The sequence below is a fragment of the Cupressus sempervirens genome, chromosome 7 (assembly GCF_028749045.1).
Source record: "Cupressus sempervirens isolate cs-2001-9-10 chromosome 7, ASM2874904v1, whole genome shotgun sequence".
In the NCBI taxonomy this organism is placed as follows: domain Eukaryota; kingdom Viridiplantae; phylum Streptophyta; class Pinopsida; order Cupressales; family Cupressaceae; genus Cupressus; species Cupressus sempervirens.
The window spans coordinates 798,341,214-798,360,580 of NC_143124.1; the positions used below are offsets into that span (position 1 = coordinate 798,341,214).

Here is a 19,367-nt window from a genome sequence, read left to right on the forward strand (position 1 = left end):
CATTCTTCAATGCTCTCTAAATGGTTTCTTTACAATAGTCCATGCTTTCATAAAGCATGCCAAGGCAAGGAGCGTCACCATCCACTATACGAAGAACATTAACAATTGGACCACATATGTTCAAAGCCTTTGATCCACTTTCCCAAAAATTGTTGTTTGAAATGATTTGCTCTATGTTCTTCCCCTTAGCACTTTTAGAAAGTGCTGAATTTTCCCACTCATTAGAACAAATCATAGATCTCAAAGCTGTTTTTTCTTCAATTACTCTCCTCAATGTGATATAGAATGAAGCAAACCTTGTGTCACAAGGCCTCAACAACTCTCTTGATGCATGTTTCTTGTAAAGACTCAAGGTGAGATGATGGTTTCTAATGAAATTTGCAACTTATCTCCCTCTATAAATTGCTTCATGTATCCATGAGAACTTGGCCAAGTCATGAAGCAATAAATCCAAATAATGGGCTGCACATGGGCTCCAATAAATCTGTGGGTACTTCTCTACTATCAGCTTCCTAGCTCCCACACAATTTGCTGCACTATCAATAACCACCTGAACCACATTTTCTACGCCCACTTCAATAATAGTTTTTCTAATATCTGGAAAATATATGTTGAAGTTTTCTTTTGATTGATCGTGTCAATCACTTTCAAGAACACAACTCCCTCAGGTAAGCCACTAAAACATTAATCAAAGGCCTCTGACATATATCTGACCACCCATCACTCAATACAATACAACCTGTTGCCTTCCAAGAAGCTTTGATCACATCTAACTTTCCTATCACTCTACCTTTGGACCTCTCTAAAAGAGTTGTTCTTAAAGCTTCTGAAGATGGAGGTGTGTAGCCTTTATCGAACTCTGCTGTTTTCACAACTGCATTACAGAAATGGGGATTCCTTGCCGCATTGAATGGGACAACAGTCGTAAAAAAATAATCAGCGCATGCATCATCAACCTCTTGTCTCTCTACTGGTTTCCAAAAGCTGTTTAATGTTCCACTCAGTTTTATTGCACCTATGGATGTAGACTTGAGAAAACTAGAGGATGACATAGATGTGAACCTAGACACATCCTCTTGAATTCTTTGTTTTTTCTGTATCTTTTTTCAGTCAGCTTCACTCAAAAGGGCTAGTTCTCTCTCTATATCAGCTACCATTGTATCAGTCACATTTGGACATGCTCTAACACCTCCTCCTGTACCCCCACCATTGCCCTTGTTAGACTTCCTGTAAAATCTTTCTTACAATTAGTATAATAGAGTTCAACACCATCTTTTGTCACATATTTCCATACTTCAGACTTTGATTTTTTTGGAGCCATTCAATTACAGCCTGCATGATGCAAAAGAAAATTAACATTAAAAAGCGGGAGTCATTCAATTACAGCTTGCATGATGCAAAAGAAAATTAACATTAAAAAGCATTCAATATTTTCTTGAAGACTTTAAAAGGAAATATAAGAAGTAATTATTTCAAACTCTATAATGAAACATGAATAAATACGAAACTTTATTTTAATTAACTAGACACTTAAACTAACTCTTATAAAAAAAAAATATTCTAAAATTAAAAAATATTAAACTTTTAACAATTAAGTAAAATCTAAATCTAACAAAACAAAACCACTTGAGTAATCTATTTGTTTTAAAATATAAAGTAAATACATAATACTTTTTCTATGTTTTAATATGCATTAGTTTTTTATTTTATATACAAATAATAAATAATAAATAAAAATTACATAGTATAAATAAATTAATAATATTTATTATTAATAATAAATTATGATATTAAGTCAAACTATTTTGCACTTTGCTTTAAAAATAAATAATACATACAAAATTAAATAATTACACAGGAAATATTAAAAGCTTACGAAAATAAATATAATATTTTAATTTAAATATTTATATAATAATTTAATATATATAAAATCCTATTGTTTATTATTGTTTTATGATAAATATTGTTATATTTATATTAAAATATAAATCTACTATTACTTGATGTTTAAAATCTTAATATTTTATATTAAAATAACCTATTATTATTTTATTAAAATATTCTATTATTGTTTTACTTTTAATATTTATAGCTTATAACTTTATGTATTATAATATTTTTAAAAGTTTTAATAATAAACAAATTTTAAAACATAACATTATAACAATAATAATAAACAATATTTTTAAAACATAACTTTAAAACTTTATAACATTTATAAAACCTTAGCGGACGGAGGCATTATAACATTTATAAAACCTAAAAAACTTTGCTGAACATGAACATTATGCAGAACAATGAACATTATGCCTACCTCTGTCATCTGCGTGAGCCTCTGTCTAAAGATTGAAATGCTTTCAATCAGTCGCTACAGCCAACCCCCAACGATCTTCCTCCAACCTCCAGTGGTTACAAACGATTTTCCAACAGTGTTTCAGCCCTTCACAGCAGATGACGCCCTCAGGAATGATCGCCTTAGAAGCCTCAAAAACTTACAAAGCGAACGCCAAAAACACCTGTAATGTATTTACAATGACCAAAAGCGTTTATTTATAACATTTTAAAGTTGAAAACCCTAAAACGACCCCACAATAAAATAATATTTCTGCAAAACGACAATAGAATATCAGCCGTACGAACTTGAGGTGAATTTTATGATTTATTATTTTATTTTTTAGGGTTCACTGAATTTCGAATTTCAAGCCGAAAATTCGGCGAACCCTATGACATAGATTGTAGTTATGAATTGAAAAGTTCCTTGCATTAAACTCAAACATATAATAATAATGATAAATAACATATTTGTTTGAGAATTACATGAGGCGAATTTAATGTCGAATTTTTTTCGAGTTTTTTGACTTGTCGAACTTCATCCGAACTTCATCCTTGTCGAACTTGAACCTTGTGACTTAGAGTCGAAGTACATGTATGATGATGATATATTTTCATGAACATGTGAAGAAAGTTATTTTGACGATTATGAAAATCTAAACGGTCACTAAGGTGATTTTGAATTAGCAATTTATAAATCTTGAATTGATGTCTTGGCGAGAATGTTGTTTTGATTGATTATAGGAAGAAGATTGAAAAGAGCGGGGAAGCATTGCCAAACGGGGTCATCGGAGGGGATGGTCGAATAGCCCAATCATCAGTACCGACAGGTTTTTCCTAAAAGCTATCTTGGCAAAATTACTAGGACTTGACAACATATTACATGATGGAACCGCATGAGCTATAAAAGGAACATTAAAATAAATAATATAAAATAAACATAAATTCTTACCTTTAAAAGAATTATCAAATATTATTATTATTTAATTATTATTAAACATTTTCTAATACGAACACATGTAAATAAAAATAAGGTGACACCAATACATTATAAATCATAATCTAATGATGCCACCTTATTAATATGTACACATGAACGTAGAAAATAATATAATAATAATAAAATAACAATAACCCTTTAACTTCCGATTTTTCTTCTTTCCTTCCCTCTTTCCTCTTTTTCTTTTTAAATTAATTTGAAGGATATTCAAATGGGTTCTTGTAACTGGAGGGAGCCGAATAGTCAAGCTCATCTTTTTATTAGAGTCTCATACTCGAGAACGATTCATTCTTTCTTTTCTCCATATTATTCCTTGCTAGAGATAGTTCTCAAATTACTAAGTCTGGAAATCGATATTTTTCTCTGCTCACAAATCCGTCACCAACATATCTCCTCAATCTCTGTCGCGGCTCACAAGACAGAAGGTTTAGACAAATACCCAGCAACAGAGCTAGTGGTTTGCAATAGAAGAGTCACGTAAGACCTCTGATAAATCATGTTTTTTTTTCCTTGCATTTAAAAAGCTGAGTCTATAGCTTAAGTACAGAATACCATTATCATTATGCCGTGTTGCAATTCATGTGTTACCTTGTATTTAAATCACTGAGTCTGTAGCATAAGTATAGAATACCACTCCCATTATGCCGTGTTGAAATTCATATTTTCCTTATTCCTTTTTCAGTCATACTTCCCATGTCAATAACTCATAGATTCCGTAACACTTCTATATGTGTATGATTCGAATTCAAGAAGATAAATAATAGAATTAAAATATGGAGATTGCATTGTAATAATGTTTTTATTTAGCCATGAATGTATACCAATCCTATATCTCAATTCAAGATATAAATGCATCCTCTTTGTAAGATGGTATTATGAACACCGAGGAATTCACCAAGTAATCAAAGGTGAAGAAGGTGTAAATCAATGTCAAGAATATAAACTTGCAGGCACCTAGGAATCATTGGCTTGGTAGCCTGAAAATGGTGAGGAGGCGTAGACAATCTGCATAAGAAAGAAAGACATCAGATATAATAATAAGAAGTTTAAAAATACAAAAGCTCATGCATGTTCCAGATATGTATAAGTTGTCAAGTCGGGTGGTGGAGATTGGGTTTGTAGACCCAATTGAAAACCCTTGGCCAAGGTGGAATTTAGGTGAATGTGCCGAACATGTGATCTTTGTTGAATGTCCATATGCTTCAGTTATTTTGGAGAATAATTCCTGGGACTTCAACCCACTGGGTTGCTCTGATGGTTGGACTTATGAACATCCCAATCCCGACCTTGAGGTAGGGAGGGCCCTCCTATTTATTTAGAATGTGTGGGGATAAGTAATGGCCCCCGGTTGGGAGGCTAAGCCTATGTCAATGCTTCTCCTCTCACCAATGCTGAGGCTTGAACAACAAGTTAAAGAAATTTCTTCAATTATACTGTATCTTCTTAAAACCTTTAAATGAATAGATAGTTACTTTGTTTCAAGATAAAAGTCATTTATTTTATGAATAGCTGATACTTTATTTCCAGTAGAATGTCTAGAAGAAACATCTCATTTTGTATTTTAGATAGTTATTTCAATTTAAGAATAGTTGTTACTTTATTTCCTATTGAATATTTGAAAGTAGTTAATTATTAGCAATGCATAAATATCTCATTTTGTTTTTCCGGAAATTTCAGCTGAACATTTAATTTATATTGAAAAGGGATTTCTTCAGTTAGTTTCTGTTAGTAGAAATCATTGTCATGTGAATCAAAATCAGTTAATTATTAAAGTAGTTGATTCGTATTTGGTTGGAAAAACCTGTATTTTACAATTTGTATGGGTGTGTTTTTTGTTTAAGTTTTTGGGAGTTTCATAAATCATCTTTGAATGTTTCAGTAGCTGTATGGTATACAGAATTGAGTAGATTTCAATAGGTTACATACAAACAAGTTATATATGGAATTAAAAAAACACATTTTTTCATAGTACTAAGCACAGACTTGACAAGTTCATTTTTTATTGGACTTTGTCTCAGTAGAAAACTTGGTGCATTATTAACACTTTCAAAAAAATGTGAAGATAAAATTTAAAAATGTGAATTTAAAGAAAAATCTGGCCTAGACTTGTTGAGGCTTGCCAGTCTTGGGGAATCCCTGAAACAGGTCTGCAGGCCTCATTTAGTTCTGTGGAGCTTATAAGGATTCACCAGGTCACTAGCAACTTTGGTAAGTATGCTTGTATGCACTTGTGATTATTCATCATGCATATCTCCTTTCGTAGCTAATTTAATTTTCCTAAGAATATTTTTAGTGTTATCAACATTTTTTTATTTGAGTCATTGAACTATCTGTCATTTTCGTTTATCTGCCCTATATCAAGGGTTGGTGATAAGTTGATCATGTCATATTTTATGGATATCAGTTTCTAAGCTTTTAGTCTACAATAGTGTCTAATGGAACTAGAAATTTCTGTGAGCTGTAGTTCTTGTGTAGACGATTGTAAGGACTTCTCTTTCTGAAATAAAAATGTAGAGGCAAACTTATTTATACTAGAATAGGCTGTGTAAATAGATTATCTCAATTTCATAAATAGAGGAGTTTTAAATGAAAATACTATTTCATTGTAACCCTTATGCCAAGGTTTTATCTTGTCTGTCCTCTTGTGGCAGGGGTAGTGCAATTAGATTTCTTGGTACAAAGCGACACCATCAAAAGTGGTTGCAGGACACAGAAGATTATGTTGTTAGAGGATGCTTTGCTATGACTGAACTTGGACATGGTAGTAATGTATGTGAAAATTTTGAACACTTACTATTTTTCGAGTCTTATTTGTGATATATTGGTTTCATCTTTCAAAAAAAGGCCTTGAACATTGCCACTCTGCATCATACAGGTCCGAGGAATTGAAACAATCACTGCTTATGATCCTTCAACTAAAGAATTCATAATCACTACGCCTTGTGAGTCTGCTCAGAAGTATTGGATTGGAGGAGCTGCAAATGTAACTGACAAATGATTTTTGGTTTGAATGGATTTAATATTTTTAATGAGTGGTTCATTTGTTTTACTTTTCTGTTTTATTTTTCAGCATGGCACTCATGCTGTAGTATTCTCCCAACTTATTATCGACGGAAGAAATGAAGGTGTGCATGCATTTATTGCACAAATAAGAGATAAAGAGGGGAATGTCTGCCCAGGGATTCGAATTGCTGACTGCGGTCACAAAATTGGCGCAAATGGAGTTGATAATGGACGAATTTGGTATAAAGTTGATGATAAAACATGTTTTTCAATGAATCGAACTTTTTGGTGGGTATATTTGTAGGCAAGACATAATTAGTTTATGGAACCTCTTACAGGTTTGACAGTTTGCGTATTCCATGGGAAAATATGTTGAACTCTGTTGCTGATGTATCTCCAGATGGTAGTTACCAAAGTGCAATAAATGATTCTGATCAGGTAAGTCCTGCCAAAATACATGCCTACTCAGAATACACTAAAAACTATTACTAGGTATGTGGACATATATAATGTTTTAATTTTAGGACTACCTTAATATTTCAAACTCCATGTATATCTAACGTATGATTATGTTCGAGTCTCATGCTAATGTGCAGAGGCTAAGTTTGATTACATGATTGCAAATCAATGGTCAGATCTATAGAGCCTCTGATATTATGTTTGTTATATTTTTGTCCTAGCTTACATGGATATTTATATTTTCAATCATTTATATAGAGGTTTGGAGCTTTCATGGCGCCTCTAACATCTGGTCGTGTGAATATTGCAGTTGGTGCTTTGTATCAATCTAAGGTAAGGTATCTACAAGTAGTTGTAATGTGCAGATTTCACATTTTAAAAATCTTATATTTGATGTCATAAAATTTGAAAAAAAATCTTAATCTTGTCTTTTTGTTTACTTCTGATGTTATGACAGGTTGGATTAGCAATTGCAATTCAATATGCTCTAACAAGACGAGCATTTCATCTACATCCTAAGGAGCCAGAAGTACTGTTGCTTGACTACCCTTCACATCAGCGGCGCTTGCTTCCTTTGCTAGCTAAAACGTAGGTGTTTGTGCATATATTTTGTAGTACTTTTTACCTTGGGCTCAGGTCAATATGCCATAAATGATTATCTTATTTTTCAATCACCATGGAATTCAAATACTTTATAAAATCTCTGGGTGGATTTGAACACAAGGGTTTGCTTTGGATGTACCAGTGCTTTCACTGATTGAGTTCATCCCATTTCATAATACTAAGTAATGGTTGGTGTAGTACGCATGCATGCCAGTAATATTGACAAGAAGAACTCAATCAGGACAATAGTGGAGGTAAGAATATGGAGGATAGTTCACCATTGTCTTTGCAATGGATCTATCTATGCTTGTGTTTGGAAAACTATGTTCTGCACGTTACCACTCCCATTAGGAATTAGCCATACTGCCAAACAATACCGATAATTACTTTTTGTTCACTTTAATTTGATTTCCACAACATACTCATGCTACAGTGTGTACAACAGTCTATACCTTGTATGCACATGACTGCTTCATTCTCAACTCTATAAACAATTTTCTGACTGATTAAGAGCACATGACTGTTACGGTCCTTCCATCCATACAGAGATTCGTGTATGTGGCAGCTTAAGATTGTTCATAATGTCAGTTATCTTTCTAAAGTTCTCACTTCATCTCAATTTGCAATAAATTTACAAAGACACTTTGGTTACACAAGACATTCAGTGATAACCCCTTCAACATGAAGCATTAATGCCTTGGAATGCCAAGTCATTCTTTTATCACACATTGTTTTCTAACTGCACTGTTTTTTCTTGCAGACACCTATAGGTCTTCAAGGGCTAATCAAACTGTTAAGTTTTGCCCAGAAGTAAAGATAAACAATAATAAGGAAGAACAAAACAGATACAAATGACTCGAGATATTATCCTCGGGAAACCCTTCCACTTGAAGGGAAAATCCCACCCACACCACAAAAAATATCACTTTATTGATAATGAAATATTCAAGTACAAAATTTTGCACTTGATACAATATATATATATATATATATATAAAGAAGGGAGAGACTCTTCATTACACAATTTAAGGTCTTTTCGATTTGCAAATATAAACCTCTTCATAATTCCATATGCATGTCTCTACGCATGATGCATGACACATGTCTCTTTATTTAACATTATCTCAAATGTTAAAACAAATGTCTTCTTCAGCTGAAGACGACCATAGCGGTTATAACGATCATATTTCTGTTTCATAAAATCAGAGATAAAGTTCTCTATCGCAGCTACAATCTTCAACACTCCCTCTTAGCAAGAGAGAGATCTTTAGTATAGTAGTTACACAGTTGCAACCAGAATTGTCAATGATAACTTTTAAACACATAGAATCTCATAAAAAACTTGTTATCTCAGCATAACATAATTCGTCATAGTAACATAAAATTAAGTCATGCACATGACTTCCACCATGCCTCATTGCAGAGGGTGGAACAAGGTCTTTCACCTCAGACTTCTCCCAGAGAAGAATGCATTTCCACCATGCCTCAATGCAAAGGGTGGATCCAAGGGCTTTCACCTCATACTTCTCTTAGAGAAGAATGCATTTCCACCATGCCTCAATGCGGAGGGTGGATATAAGGGCTTTCACCTCAAACTTCTCCCAGAGAAGAATGCATTTCCACCATGTCTCAACGCAGAGAGTAGAACAGGGAGTTCACCTCAGACTTCTCTCACAACAAAACTCATTAATAACTAGGATTCTCTCTCAACAAAGACTCCCTCTCAGAAGGGACAACTTTGTTCACCACAGTAAAATATTTGATGTAACCTCCCTCTGAAGCTGAAACATCTCCCTCTAAATATGTACCATCCAAGCAGCGTCCTCATCTCATTGCTTCATGTTGCATCCTACAACCAAGAGAGATTAATAAAATCAATCTATCGTAAAGAGATATATAGAGATCAATGCTCAAGGAAAACACTATTCCTTGTGTTGTTAACGAAAGTTCAAGATCAATAATTATCTCTTTATAATCCTCTGGCTCTTATCATACTGATGCAAGCATTGCCTTATCAGTGCCTCCAAACAATCTAACTAGTGTTCTTTGGTCACAAACTTGGCAAAGGTTGTATTTTTAATTGCAACAGAAGAAAACTCTAAATTCGAATTTATAGCCAAATTCGAAGTAGAAGACACATATGAAGGAACAACCAAATTTGGACCATTTGAATACAAGGAGGTTTATCAAAAATGGTGCCTATCTTTACTCCCTTCTCAAAATTGAATTTCAGACCTGCCTCCTTGTTTCTATTAGATACTCTCACTGCCCAAACTGATTGCAAAATGTAAAAATTGAAATATTACAATGAAAGTAGCATTAGATGATTTAGGGATCAGTCAGATATCATTTCATAGCTTCAGAATATCATCAACATAAAGCTCTTTAAAACTACAATTTCCAGGATTTTGCCCAAACACATAATCAAGTCATACAAGAAATTATCACACACCACAGGCAACTTACAGGCTCCAAACATGACAATGAATAGCAATCCCATACTTATTCTTTAACTTGTCTACTACAAGGTTCATGCTGCATGAAATTTCTTGGTAGTGCATAAGATATCTCTGTCATAGCGGTGAATTTAAGAATTGCTTACACTAATTTATTAAACTTCTCAGAAACATACAGTATGTAAGAGTAGCCAAATGCTTTTCATATTATCTTTTAATTCAACATAAAAGAGAGATTACCAGGTTTTGGTAACTTGTACTTCATAAGATATAGACATAACAACGTTTCATTGAGCATGCAAAATGGACTGTGTTTTATTTTAACAAAGAAAGAAAACAGGGGTTGTTATATCTGAACTATAGATATTTGGGCAAGCCATCTGGAACAAATGATGATGAAGAAATGGATTTAAAATGGGATGAGTTCAAGTAATAAAAGTATCAAAATGTATCTAAGACAACCCAAATTTAACTCGGATGAATAAAAAAAATTATAACACTAGGCCAACAAGGTGGGCAATTAAGAACCAGGCAAGAGGGTGAATGTGGAGAGAAAAAAATAAATAAATACGATAACTACAGAAATACGACAAGAATAAATTTAATTCAAAAAATAGATTTTGAAGGAAAGAGGTTAAATTCTATGGATATAAGAAACAAAGAATGAGGCTCAAAAGACTGCCCTATTCACTGTAATAGATGAAGCCGCAGATACTTTCAAAAGTAGATCGGGAAAAAGAGAATAAAAAAAATACTTTCCAACTTGACTCGATAACAAGAAAAGAATAGAGTTTTTGTACCATGTTTGGCAATCAAATGCAGAACAAGTAGACGAACTGTACATGATCGATGCCAGGAATGGATAAGAAACTCTCTTATATGATTCCAAGGAAAAATATTGGACTCGATTAGAGACACCACGGGTATCTTGTTCCTCGCATCTTCAATAATGGCATATGAATCCCTTTTTGCATTCATCTCCACCATGCAATCCAACCTCAACATGAGCATCCCTCCTATGATGGATCTTCTGCCTTCTTTCCTTGAATTCAACTAGAGAATCCTTACTTCAGAATGGCAGGATGCAAAGCGATGACCAAATGTGTGATTGTCATCAAGAAAAAAAATGAAATGACAAAGACTGTCGTTACCATATGAACAGTCCAAAATTAATTAATATAAATGATGCAGCAAGAATCCAAATCCGAAGGTACCCCTACTAGAGATAATCCGTATCCCAACATACAAACACAGAGTGGAAAATGAACAAGAGGAACGAGATTTAGATCCAGAGAGACAAAATTTCATATATTTGAATTAAGAAGTTTACATCCAACAGTTGGATACGGCCTTCCGGGTTACGACCATTACAAAGAAGAATACATCTTTCAAAGAAGAACAGATCTCCAAACTCAAATGCGAACTTCTACCTCCAAGCTACTCCACGCTAAGACTCCTAAACTAAATGACTTCTCCCGGCTTCACTACCTCTTCATCATCACATAATAATCCTAAGACTCTACCCAAGACCCCTTTAAATACTTGCACGGCCACAAGTCGGCCTGTTACAAATTACTAGCTAAATAAACCCTTACATTAAATGCGTAACCAAGCCACAAGTCAGCTCACAACAAATATTAAATACAAATACCAAATTAAATATGCGCAAAGTCGGCTCAAACTAGAACGAGACATAGACAACTCGATCAAAGAAGGACCAAGGCAAATACTAACACTCGGCAATGCTCGGCATACACAAGAACTCAATGTCAATAGGAACTCGGCATCAACAGGAACTTGACTCCAATAGGAACTCGACATACACAGGAACTTGACACCAACAGGAACTCCGCATCAACAAGGAACTCAACATCAACTAGGAACTCGGCACCAACAAGGAACTTGGCATCAACAAGGAACTTGACACCAACAAGGAACTTGGCATCATTTGCAACTCGATTGAAACTAGCAACTCGGTCAAGTCTTCCACTCAGTCACCACAGCCACTCGGTAGCCATTATAACTCAGTAAGCACTATTAGTTGGCAACCACTAAATGAAAAGAATAGGAAAGTTAAGAAACCAAGGATGCCCCTGCATCAATAAATGCTCATAACAAAATGAACTGTCGGAGAGAACGCATGATTCCACCATCACAAACAAATAAGATCACGGGTAGACATGATGAAGACTTTTGGCAATATAAAAGTGACACAAAGACACATAGGCAACAAAGGTAACAAGTCATATGTAAGAACTCCAAGTGTGTCTAGAAGAGATGAAGCCACAAAAAATAGAAAGAAAGGTAGAAGAGATGACAGCAAGCATTATTTTGAGCACACAATGTCAGGGAAGAAAAACATGGGCATATAGATGTCTCCAATCCAAATAACATAATGACACAACACCATACGGCAATACGAAAGTGACAAAGAAGAGGATGATGTATAGCAGCAATAGAGAATCTCAGAGAGAAGTATGAAAATCTATCACGTAGTTACCAAAATTCAACACATACATGCTTCCTTCATTATTGTTATCAAACCTGGCTCTGATACCACATTAAGTTTTGCTAGAAATAAAGATAAACATAATAAGAATAAAACAAATACAAATAACACAAGAGATTTTCCTCAGAAAACCCTTCCACATGAAGGGAAAACCTTAACCACACCACAAAAAAATCACTTTATTGATAATGAAATGATCAAGCACAATGTTTTTCATTTGATACAATATAGATCAAGAATAGAGAGACTCTTCATTACACAATTGAAGGTCTCTTCAATTTCCAAATATAAAACTCTTCATATTTCCATATGCATGCCTCTACGCATGATGCTTGGCACATGTCTCTTTATTTAATATTATCACAAATGTCTTCTTCAGCTGAAGATGACCATAACGGTTATAATGATTACATTTTTATTTCATTAAAAGAGACAAAGATCTCTACCGCAGCTACAATCTTCAACACAAACACACATGTTGAATAACAAATCCAACATTACCAAATTGATTCCTCGATGTCTAAGCTGTTGGTTGCTAGTACAAGATTGGTTATGGGTTCAAGGTTCGGGTTTGTGGGTTTGGTCAATTTTTTTTGAGGGTTGGATTAGATTTTGGTTCATCTATAAAAAACATATAAAAATAAAAGATATATGCATATGTGCAGCAGTAATTAAGTTCATAATACACCACTATACTAATAGTAAAATAACATTGCAAAATACACCACCATATTAATGTTTTGGCTCAAAATAATAATATCACTGTCAAGAATCAGCCATCACAAATCAAATATCATAATCCTCCATATGTTGTGGTAAACTAGAACCACAAGTGGTGCCACTAGCATTGGCACTCACACAAGCACAAGGATTGGCAATAGTACTAGCATTCTCATGTCTCATGATCACTAGGTAGCTCATGGTCATCACCAGCTCCAAGTGCAGCAAGATGGGAAACTAGAATATCCAATATGGCATGTTCTAGATCAATATCCTTCTCCTCTGTGTCTGCTTGTTTATAGGTAGTTTCTTTCTTTGCGAGGAGCTGCAAGTTTTAATGCACAAAGACCAAGCCTTCTACCTTCTGAGAGTGTAGTCTATTGTGCTTTATTGATTGGATAGAGAAGTACGTGCTCCAATCCTCCAAGATGAAAGTGAACTAGCAACCTATCAAGATTTTCAATTTTTAAATTAAAGAAGGGTAATGAATAAAATTTAAATTTGAATTCATCGACGAGAATCTTAAGATTTAAAAACTTGTGATAAAACTTTTGATGCAAGAGGTTGTAGGTGCCAATATGATTCTCCATTAAAATACTGCCATTTAGGAGCATCAACCTTATGCTTGTCCCAAAGAGATTCAAGACCATAATAATTTGTGCTTGAAAAACTCATGAATTCAATCTTCACTATAGGTCGTGTGCCTTGGTGAAATTGTTTGCAAAGGGTTATACCTTGTACCCTTGAGAAACTTCAAAATATCTAAATGTGGCAACTCTTGTGCTAGAAAGGAGCTGTTAACTATAGTACTTGGGACTCAATGCAAAGACAAGGAGATGCAAAGTAGTAGTCATTTTGTTCCATCTCTATTTAATGATTTGCTGCAGTTCCTTGAATGTTTCTTCAAGATCTTTCTCTTTTTCATTTGTGTTGACTTGACTCTCAATCATTGTGATAATGCCATCACATTCCTCACCCAGACAAGGCCCTTTTATGCTAGTATAATGGATCATGTTCAATATAGGCTCAATGAAATTGACGATGTACTCAACACAATCCCACCAAGAGTTATCTAGTATAATTTCCCTAATATGTGTTTCCCTTGTAGTGCTGGATTGCCTCTATATGCTCCAATTAGGGTTGATTACCATTCTAGATAGCGTCTCACAAACCTTCACAAACGATCTCAACACAAGTTTCTTGGATGCAAAATGGATCTTAGCAACCTCTTTTAAAAAACAAAAATAAATAAATTAAAATCAAATGTTATTTTGGGAAATGGGCATATATTCATAATAGGTTATGCGTAGTATCCTTCTAGTGTTGTGAGATTGGCGTGTCACATTCTCATCGGAGGGCCTCATAATCAGTATTCTGCAACTAATATTCAATTATCTGAGGGATCTGCTATATTTTGGCATACACGTGTATGATGTAGTGCAAGGTTGAAAAACTTGGACTTAGCAATATCTCGGTCGACCCAAATTGTTTGAAAGCCAAAAACTTGGCACTTTTATTGAACATTTGAAAATAGATAATTTCTTAAAATATTCTTAAAAACACACACAACCAAATTTGTAGAACATATACTAATTTGAGATATCCACCATCTATTAATTTAAGTTTTGAGTTAAATACATAGGTGTTAGTTTTAACTCTGATTCTCTGGAGTTAAAATATGTTACTACTGCTTTATCCCCTTTCATCCACTCAAATTGACTGTTTTTTCTCACTTGGATATTGATACGTTTTCTTTTAGTTCTCTTTTATATATGGGTGGAAATGTCGTATGAATTACATTTTAGGTCTTTTTCACTATTTTTATGTCAACTACAAACATCAATACAAATTTCTTTTATGAGTTAACGGTTCTAAAAATTTTACTCTGATAAATTGGCTCTATCAAGGAATACTTGATAGTCTCAATTTCACAATGCAAATTAAATAATGAAAACCTTGCAAAATGATTAAGCATTTTAAAATGTTAATCTCTAACTTTTGTTTACCAAGTGCAATGGACATGGACACTTATCAGTTGAGTGGAAAACGTGCATCAAATGCATGAAATGAATTTTTAAACAATTGTGAAATGTAGACACAATATTCATCTGATGTTTTGGGGCAACACAATCAAGTTTTCAACATACATATGGATGTTATTTGAAAGTGAAAATGGCATTTGAAGGCATCAAAGTTAAGCACTTACAGTGGCATAAGACATTGTAGGTCAGAATCCCAACCGAGAATGCCTTGCATTGAAGGTGAGCATTGAGAGTGGCATAAGGTGTTGCAGGTCAGAATCCCATTTGAGAATGCCTTGCATCGAATGATAAAGTTGTTTGTGAATGACAAAAAATGAGCATAAAAATATGCAATTCTCATCCCTTTATGAACCATGAAAACCCTAAACAATTTGTTGTGCCTCTGTTGACTGTACCACTGATTTAAACTCTAATATATTACACTATTTTCGCATTTTTTTCTGGCAATATTAAGAGCGAGTATATCTTCCTCAAGTTTGACTCACAATATATCACACTATACGTGATATTATTGTGAGGTTTTCAACCATGATATAATGCATAATTTCATGCATGTATATTGCATCCACACCATAAAATGCTTATGGTGCATGGTTCTTCTTACAGATATGTATATTTGTATAATAATAGGATTAAGTGTTTTAAAATGTGATGAATGATGTTCATCAGGAAAATTCACTTAAAGGGAAGGACAGAACCTTTCTGTCCTTGGGAATGGCTGCTAAAGGATGATTGCAATCAGCATCACATTTGATAGAAGGGGCCTGGAGTCTCTAAGGATAGGCATTATGTGCTCATCTATTATGATGGAGTGCATGAAATCATATTGTGGGGATCTTACTTGCTTCAGAAGTTTGATAGCAGACACTATGCTTTCTCCATTTTTCTTGCAGTTCTTCAAGAGTCAAGTCCTATAATACAATTGAGATGGCATTCCTTTAATATGTTTTCCATACACAATAGATTAATCTTGAATTTTTGTACGCTCTTTTAGGTGGAAAGAGGGAGCTGATGTGAAAAAAAATCTTGAATTATTATCCTCATCTAAGTTGAAAGAACATGTTTATCTGAACATTTAAATAAACATATTAATCAGCATGCCACATGAACAAAGTATAAAATTGATTTTGTGAACCCAAACTCAAAAAATCTTTGAAATAATTTGGAAGGTTAGCAGATACAATGGGAAGAAAGAACCGCTGAAGCAATATTTGAGCATTTTGTTTGTGCAGATATGCAATGAGTTGTGCAGCTAATGATCTCAAGAGGACATATTGGAAACAGACCCTTTCTGATAGCAAGACTATTCATGTTCTTTCTAGTGGATATAAGGCTATGTTCACATGGCACAATTTGGATACATTGCAGGTTGTCTTCAAATTCAATAAGGATGTTGGTCAGCTTTAATTTTGATCATTTTATTATAAGTTAAATCCTCTCAGTGATTATATTTCCATTTATACCATTTAGATTTCTTTTTTTCCACCTGTGGCATGTGCTTGATTATAATCTTTAACTTTCATAAAAAGCTGCAAGTAATTAATGGTATAAGATTATTTGAGATGCAGAAGTGTCGTGAAGCATGTGGTGGTCAAGGCCTGAAAACTGAAAACCGTGTGGGTCATCTTCTGCGTGAATATAATGTTCAAACAACATTTGAAGGAGACAATAATGTTCTTATGCAACAGGTACGGTCTGAATAGAAAATCATATTTTAAAACATACATCTTGATAAATGATTTTTTAGCAATCCCACAACCAAAGGGACAGAAACATTGGCTTGGTCCTGGAGCGTGCAAGTGGACATACCAATCAAACTGAATTTTAACAGATCCCATAACCAAAGGAACACAAACAATGGCCTAGTCCCATAGCATGGCAGTGGATTTAAACTTGAATATTTTGTGTAATATTTTATGGTTGTATTTCTTGCAATTTAACTTGATCTAAAACATATTTCTAGCTATAGCTATCCTAGTAATTTTGTCAGCTGCTGTCTACGGAAAACGATGTCATCTTTTGGGAAATTATTAATAATTTAATAAAATTAACTAGATGCAGCTTACCGGATATCTTCTGCACTTCTATGAAGTTTTATCAATACAACGAGTTTGAAAGCTTCAATGCATCATAGGTCTCCCATAATATGCTCTATTATTTTCTAAACTGAAAGAAGTATATCTCTGCCTCTTCCCTAGCATCTCATTCTTATGCTCCAGGTCAGTAAAGCACTATTGGGAGAATATTATGCTGCTAGTAAGAAACAAAGACCCTTTAAGGGCCTAGGCTTAGAGCATGTGAACAATGCTCGTCCTGTAATTCCTGCAGTGCTGGACATGTCTATATTGCGAAGCATTGTATTTCAAGTGAGTACTTTGTTTACTTAATAATTTTTTTGGCTGTAGTGCTGCTACGCTATGCTTTGTAAATCATTGCAAGGGTGATTTGTAAGTGTAGTTGACTTGTAACTAAGGATTGTATTGTAGGGCAGGTAGATATTTTCCATTTAAGGGAGCGTGATTTGTTGGAACGTTTTGCTATAGAAATATCTCAGTTTGTATCATCAGGCAAAAGTACAAGAATTGCTTTTACCATGGTATGTATGCATTTGATATTACTTGGAGAATGTTTTCTCTCTGGATTTTTAACTATTAATATCTCATCTCTCAATCTCTGGAACATTTGATTTTCTTTGGTTAATGATTATTAGAGCTACAAGTTGGCAGAGGACTTGGGGAGAGCTTTCTGTCAACGAGCAATTCTAGATTGCCTCATTTCAACAGAGGCAAAGCTGAGCTCTGATGATTCTATGAAGGTGACTGATTTCATGTCCATCCAGTCTTATACCTAATAATAATCTGACAGCAGCTATTATACTGTCTGCATTCTTATGAGAATCTTGGCATTGTAGGATGTTCTAGGACTGCTGAGGACCTTGTATGTCTTGGTCAGTCTTGAAGAAGACATTTCATTCCTCAGGTATGCACATGCTAAAAAGGAACTGAAGCAGAACCATTATGAAGAAAAGTGACTATTTTTAGCAATATTGTTTTCTGCATAGCTATTTCTATTATGTAACATTCCCATGTTGTAAAATAATGAAGATAATGCTGATGTTAATTTAACACAGATATGGATATTTAACACCAAAACATTCACAACTGATTGTCAAGGAAGTGGGAGAACTGTGTAAGGAGTTAAGACCATATGCACTGGCCGTTGTCAATTCCTTTGGAATTCCTCAATCATATCTCAGTCCAATTGCATTTGACTGGGTTAAGGCAAATTCATTTGAATAAACATGGATGCAATCAGAGAATTAGAATTGAGTCCACGAATGGACAGCATTAGTAATGTCTTTATCATGTTCATACTCATTGGATTGAATCAGAACAATGTTTTTTATCACTCCGATGTAATTACTGCATTGAGTTTGAAGAATAATTACTTTTATCTCCTAGGCCTTCAAAATATAGAGATTGACTCTAATACTGAGCAAGATTATTGATAATTTGAAATTCTGAATGGCATAAAAGAAAGTAACATGGAAAATCATTGTCGATTCCTTCGGAATTCCTCAATCATATCTCAGTCAAATTGCATTTGACTGGGTTAAGACAAATTCATTTGAATAAGCACGGATGCAATCAGAGAATCAGAATGGATTCCACAAATGGACTGCATTAGTAATGCCTTTACCATGTTCATACTCATTGGATTGAATCAGAACAATGTTTGTTATCTCTCTGATGTAATAACTGCATTGAGTTTGAAGAATAATTACTTTTTTCTCCTAAACCTTCAAAATATAGAGATCAACTCCAATGCTGAGCAAGATTATTGATAATTTGAAATTTTGAATGACATAAAAGAAAATAACATGGGAAATCTCTTGGGATATGAAGTGTGACCCAAAATTTCTGATGACAAAAAACTCAGTTTTCTTCCAAGAAATATTTTTGGTTCAAATCTTTTTTGAGTTTATGTAAATTGAATACGCTGTTGCTTGTGTTGTTTTATGGCTTCATTATCACATTGTGAAATAATGCTGATAAGTAAGTTTTTCTCCTCATGTGGACATCTTTAATTATCATTTTTTAATTTTTAATTATATTTATAAAATATTAATATCCAATTTAGTAGTAGCGTGTGATTAATTGAGGGAAATATGAGAAATGGTCAAAGTTTCAAAGCTAAAAATCTGAAAGTATTGATTTTCTTACTGTATCTTTATATTTGCA

General features: G+C 33.9%; 1 protein-coding gene across 2 annotated transcripts in view; it reads left to right on the forward strand.

Annotated features, from left to right (window-relative positions):
* The window catches only part of LOC149549771 (acyl-coenzyme A oxidase 3, peroxisomal-like), a 59,453-nt gene extending 40,529 nt beyond the window's left edge, over positions 1-18,924 (forward strand). The window contains exons 3-15 of one of the 2 annotated variants that reach the window (XR_016354139.1): positions 5,986-6,103; positions 6,210-6,317; positions 6,405-6,577; positions 6,676-6,775; positions 7,055-7,129; positions 7,254-7,384; positions 16,359-16,494; positions 16,695-16,814; positions 17,346-17,492; positions 17,618-17,722; positions 17,853-17,941; positions 18,038-18,105; positions 18,257-18,924. Coding sequence is in view for 1 of the 2 variants with exons in the window: in XM_089793036.1 (XP_089649162.1) it covers positions 5,986-6,103; positions 6,210-6,317; positions 6,405-6,577; positions 6,676-6,775; positions 7,055-7,129; positions 7,254-7,384; positions 16,359-16,494; positions 16,695-16,814; positions 17,346-17,492; positions 17,618-17,722; positions 17,837-17,941; positions 18,038-18,105; positions 18,257-18,425 (1,555 nt within the window). In the remaining variant the exon portion in view is untranslated. Of the gene's footprint in view, positions 1-5,985; positions 6,104-6,209; positions 6,318-6,404; positions 6,578-6,675; positions 6,776-7,054; positions 7,130-7,253; positions 7,385-16,358; positions 16,495-16,694; positions 16,815-17,345; positions 17,493-17,617; positions 17,723-17,836; positions 17,942-18,037; positions 18,106-18,256 lie in introns of both variants that reach the window. The other variant, XM_089793036.1, reaches the window with a different exon arrangement.
* Positions 18,925-19,367: the final 443 nt, after the last annotated feature.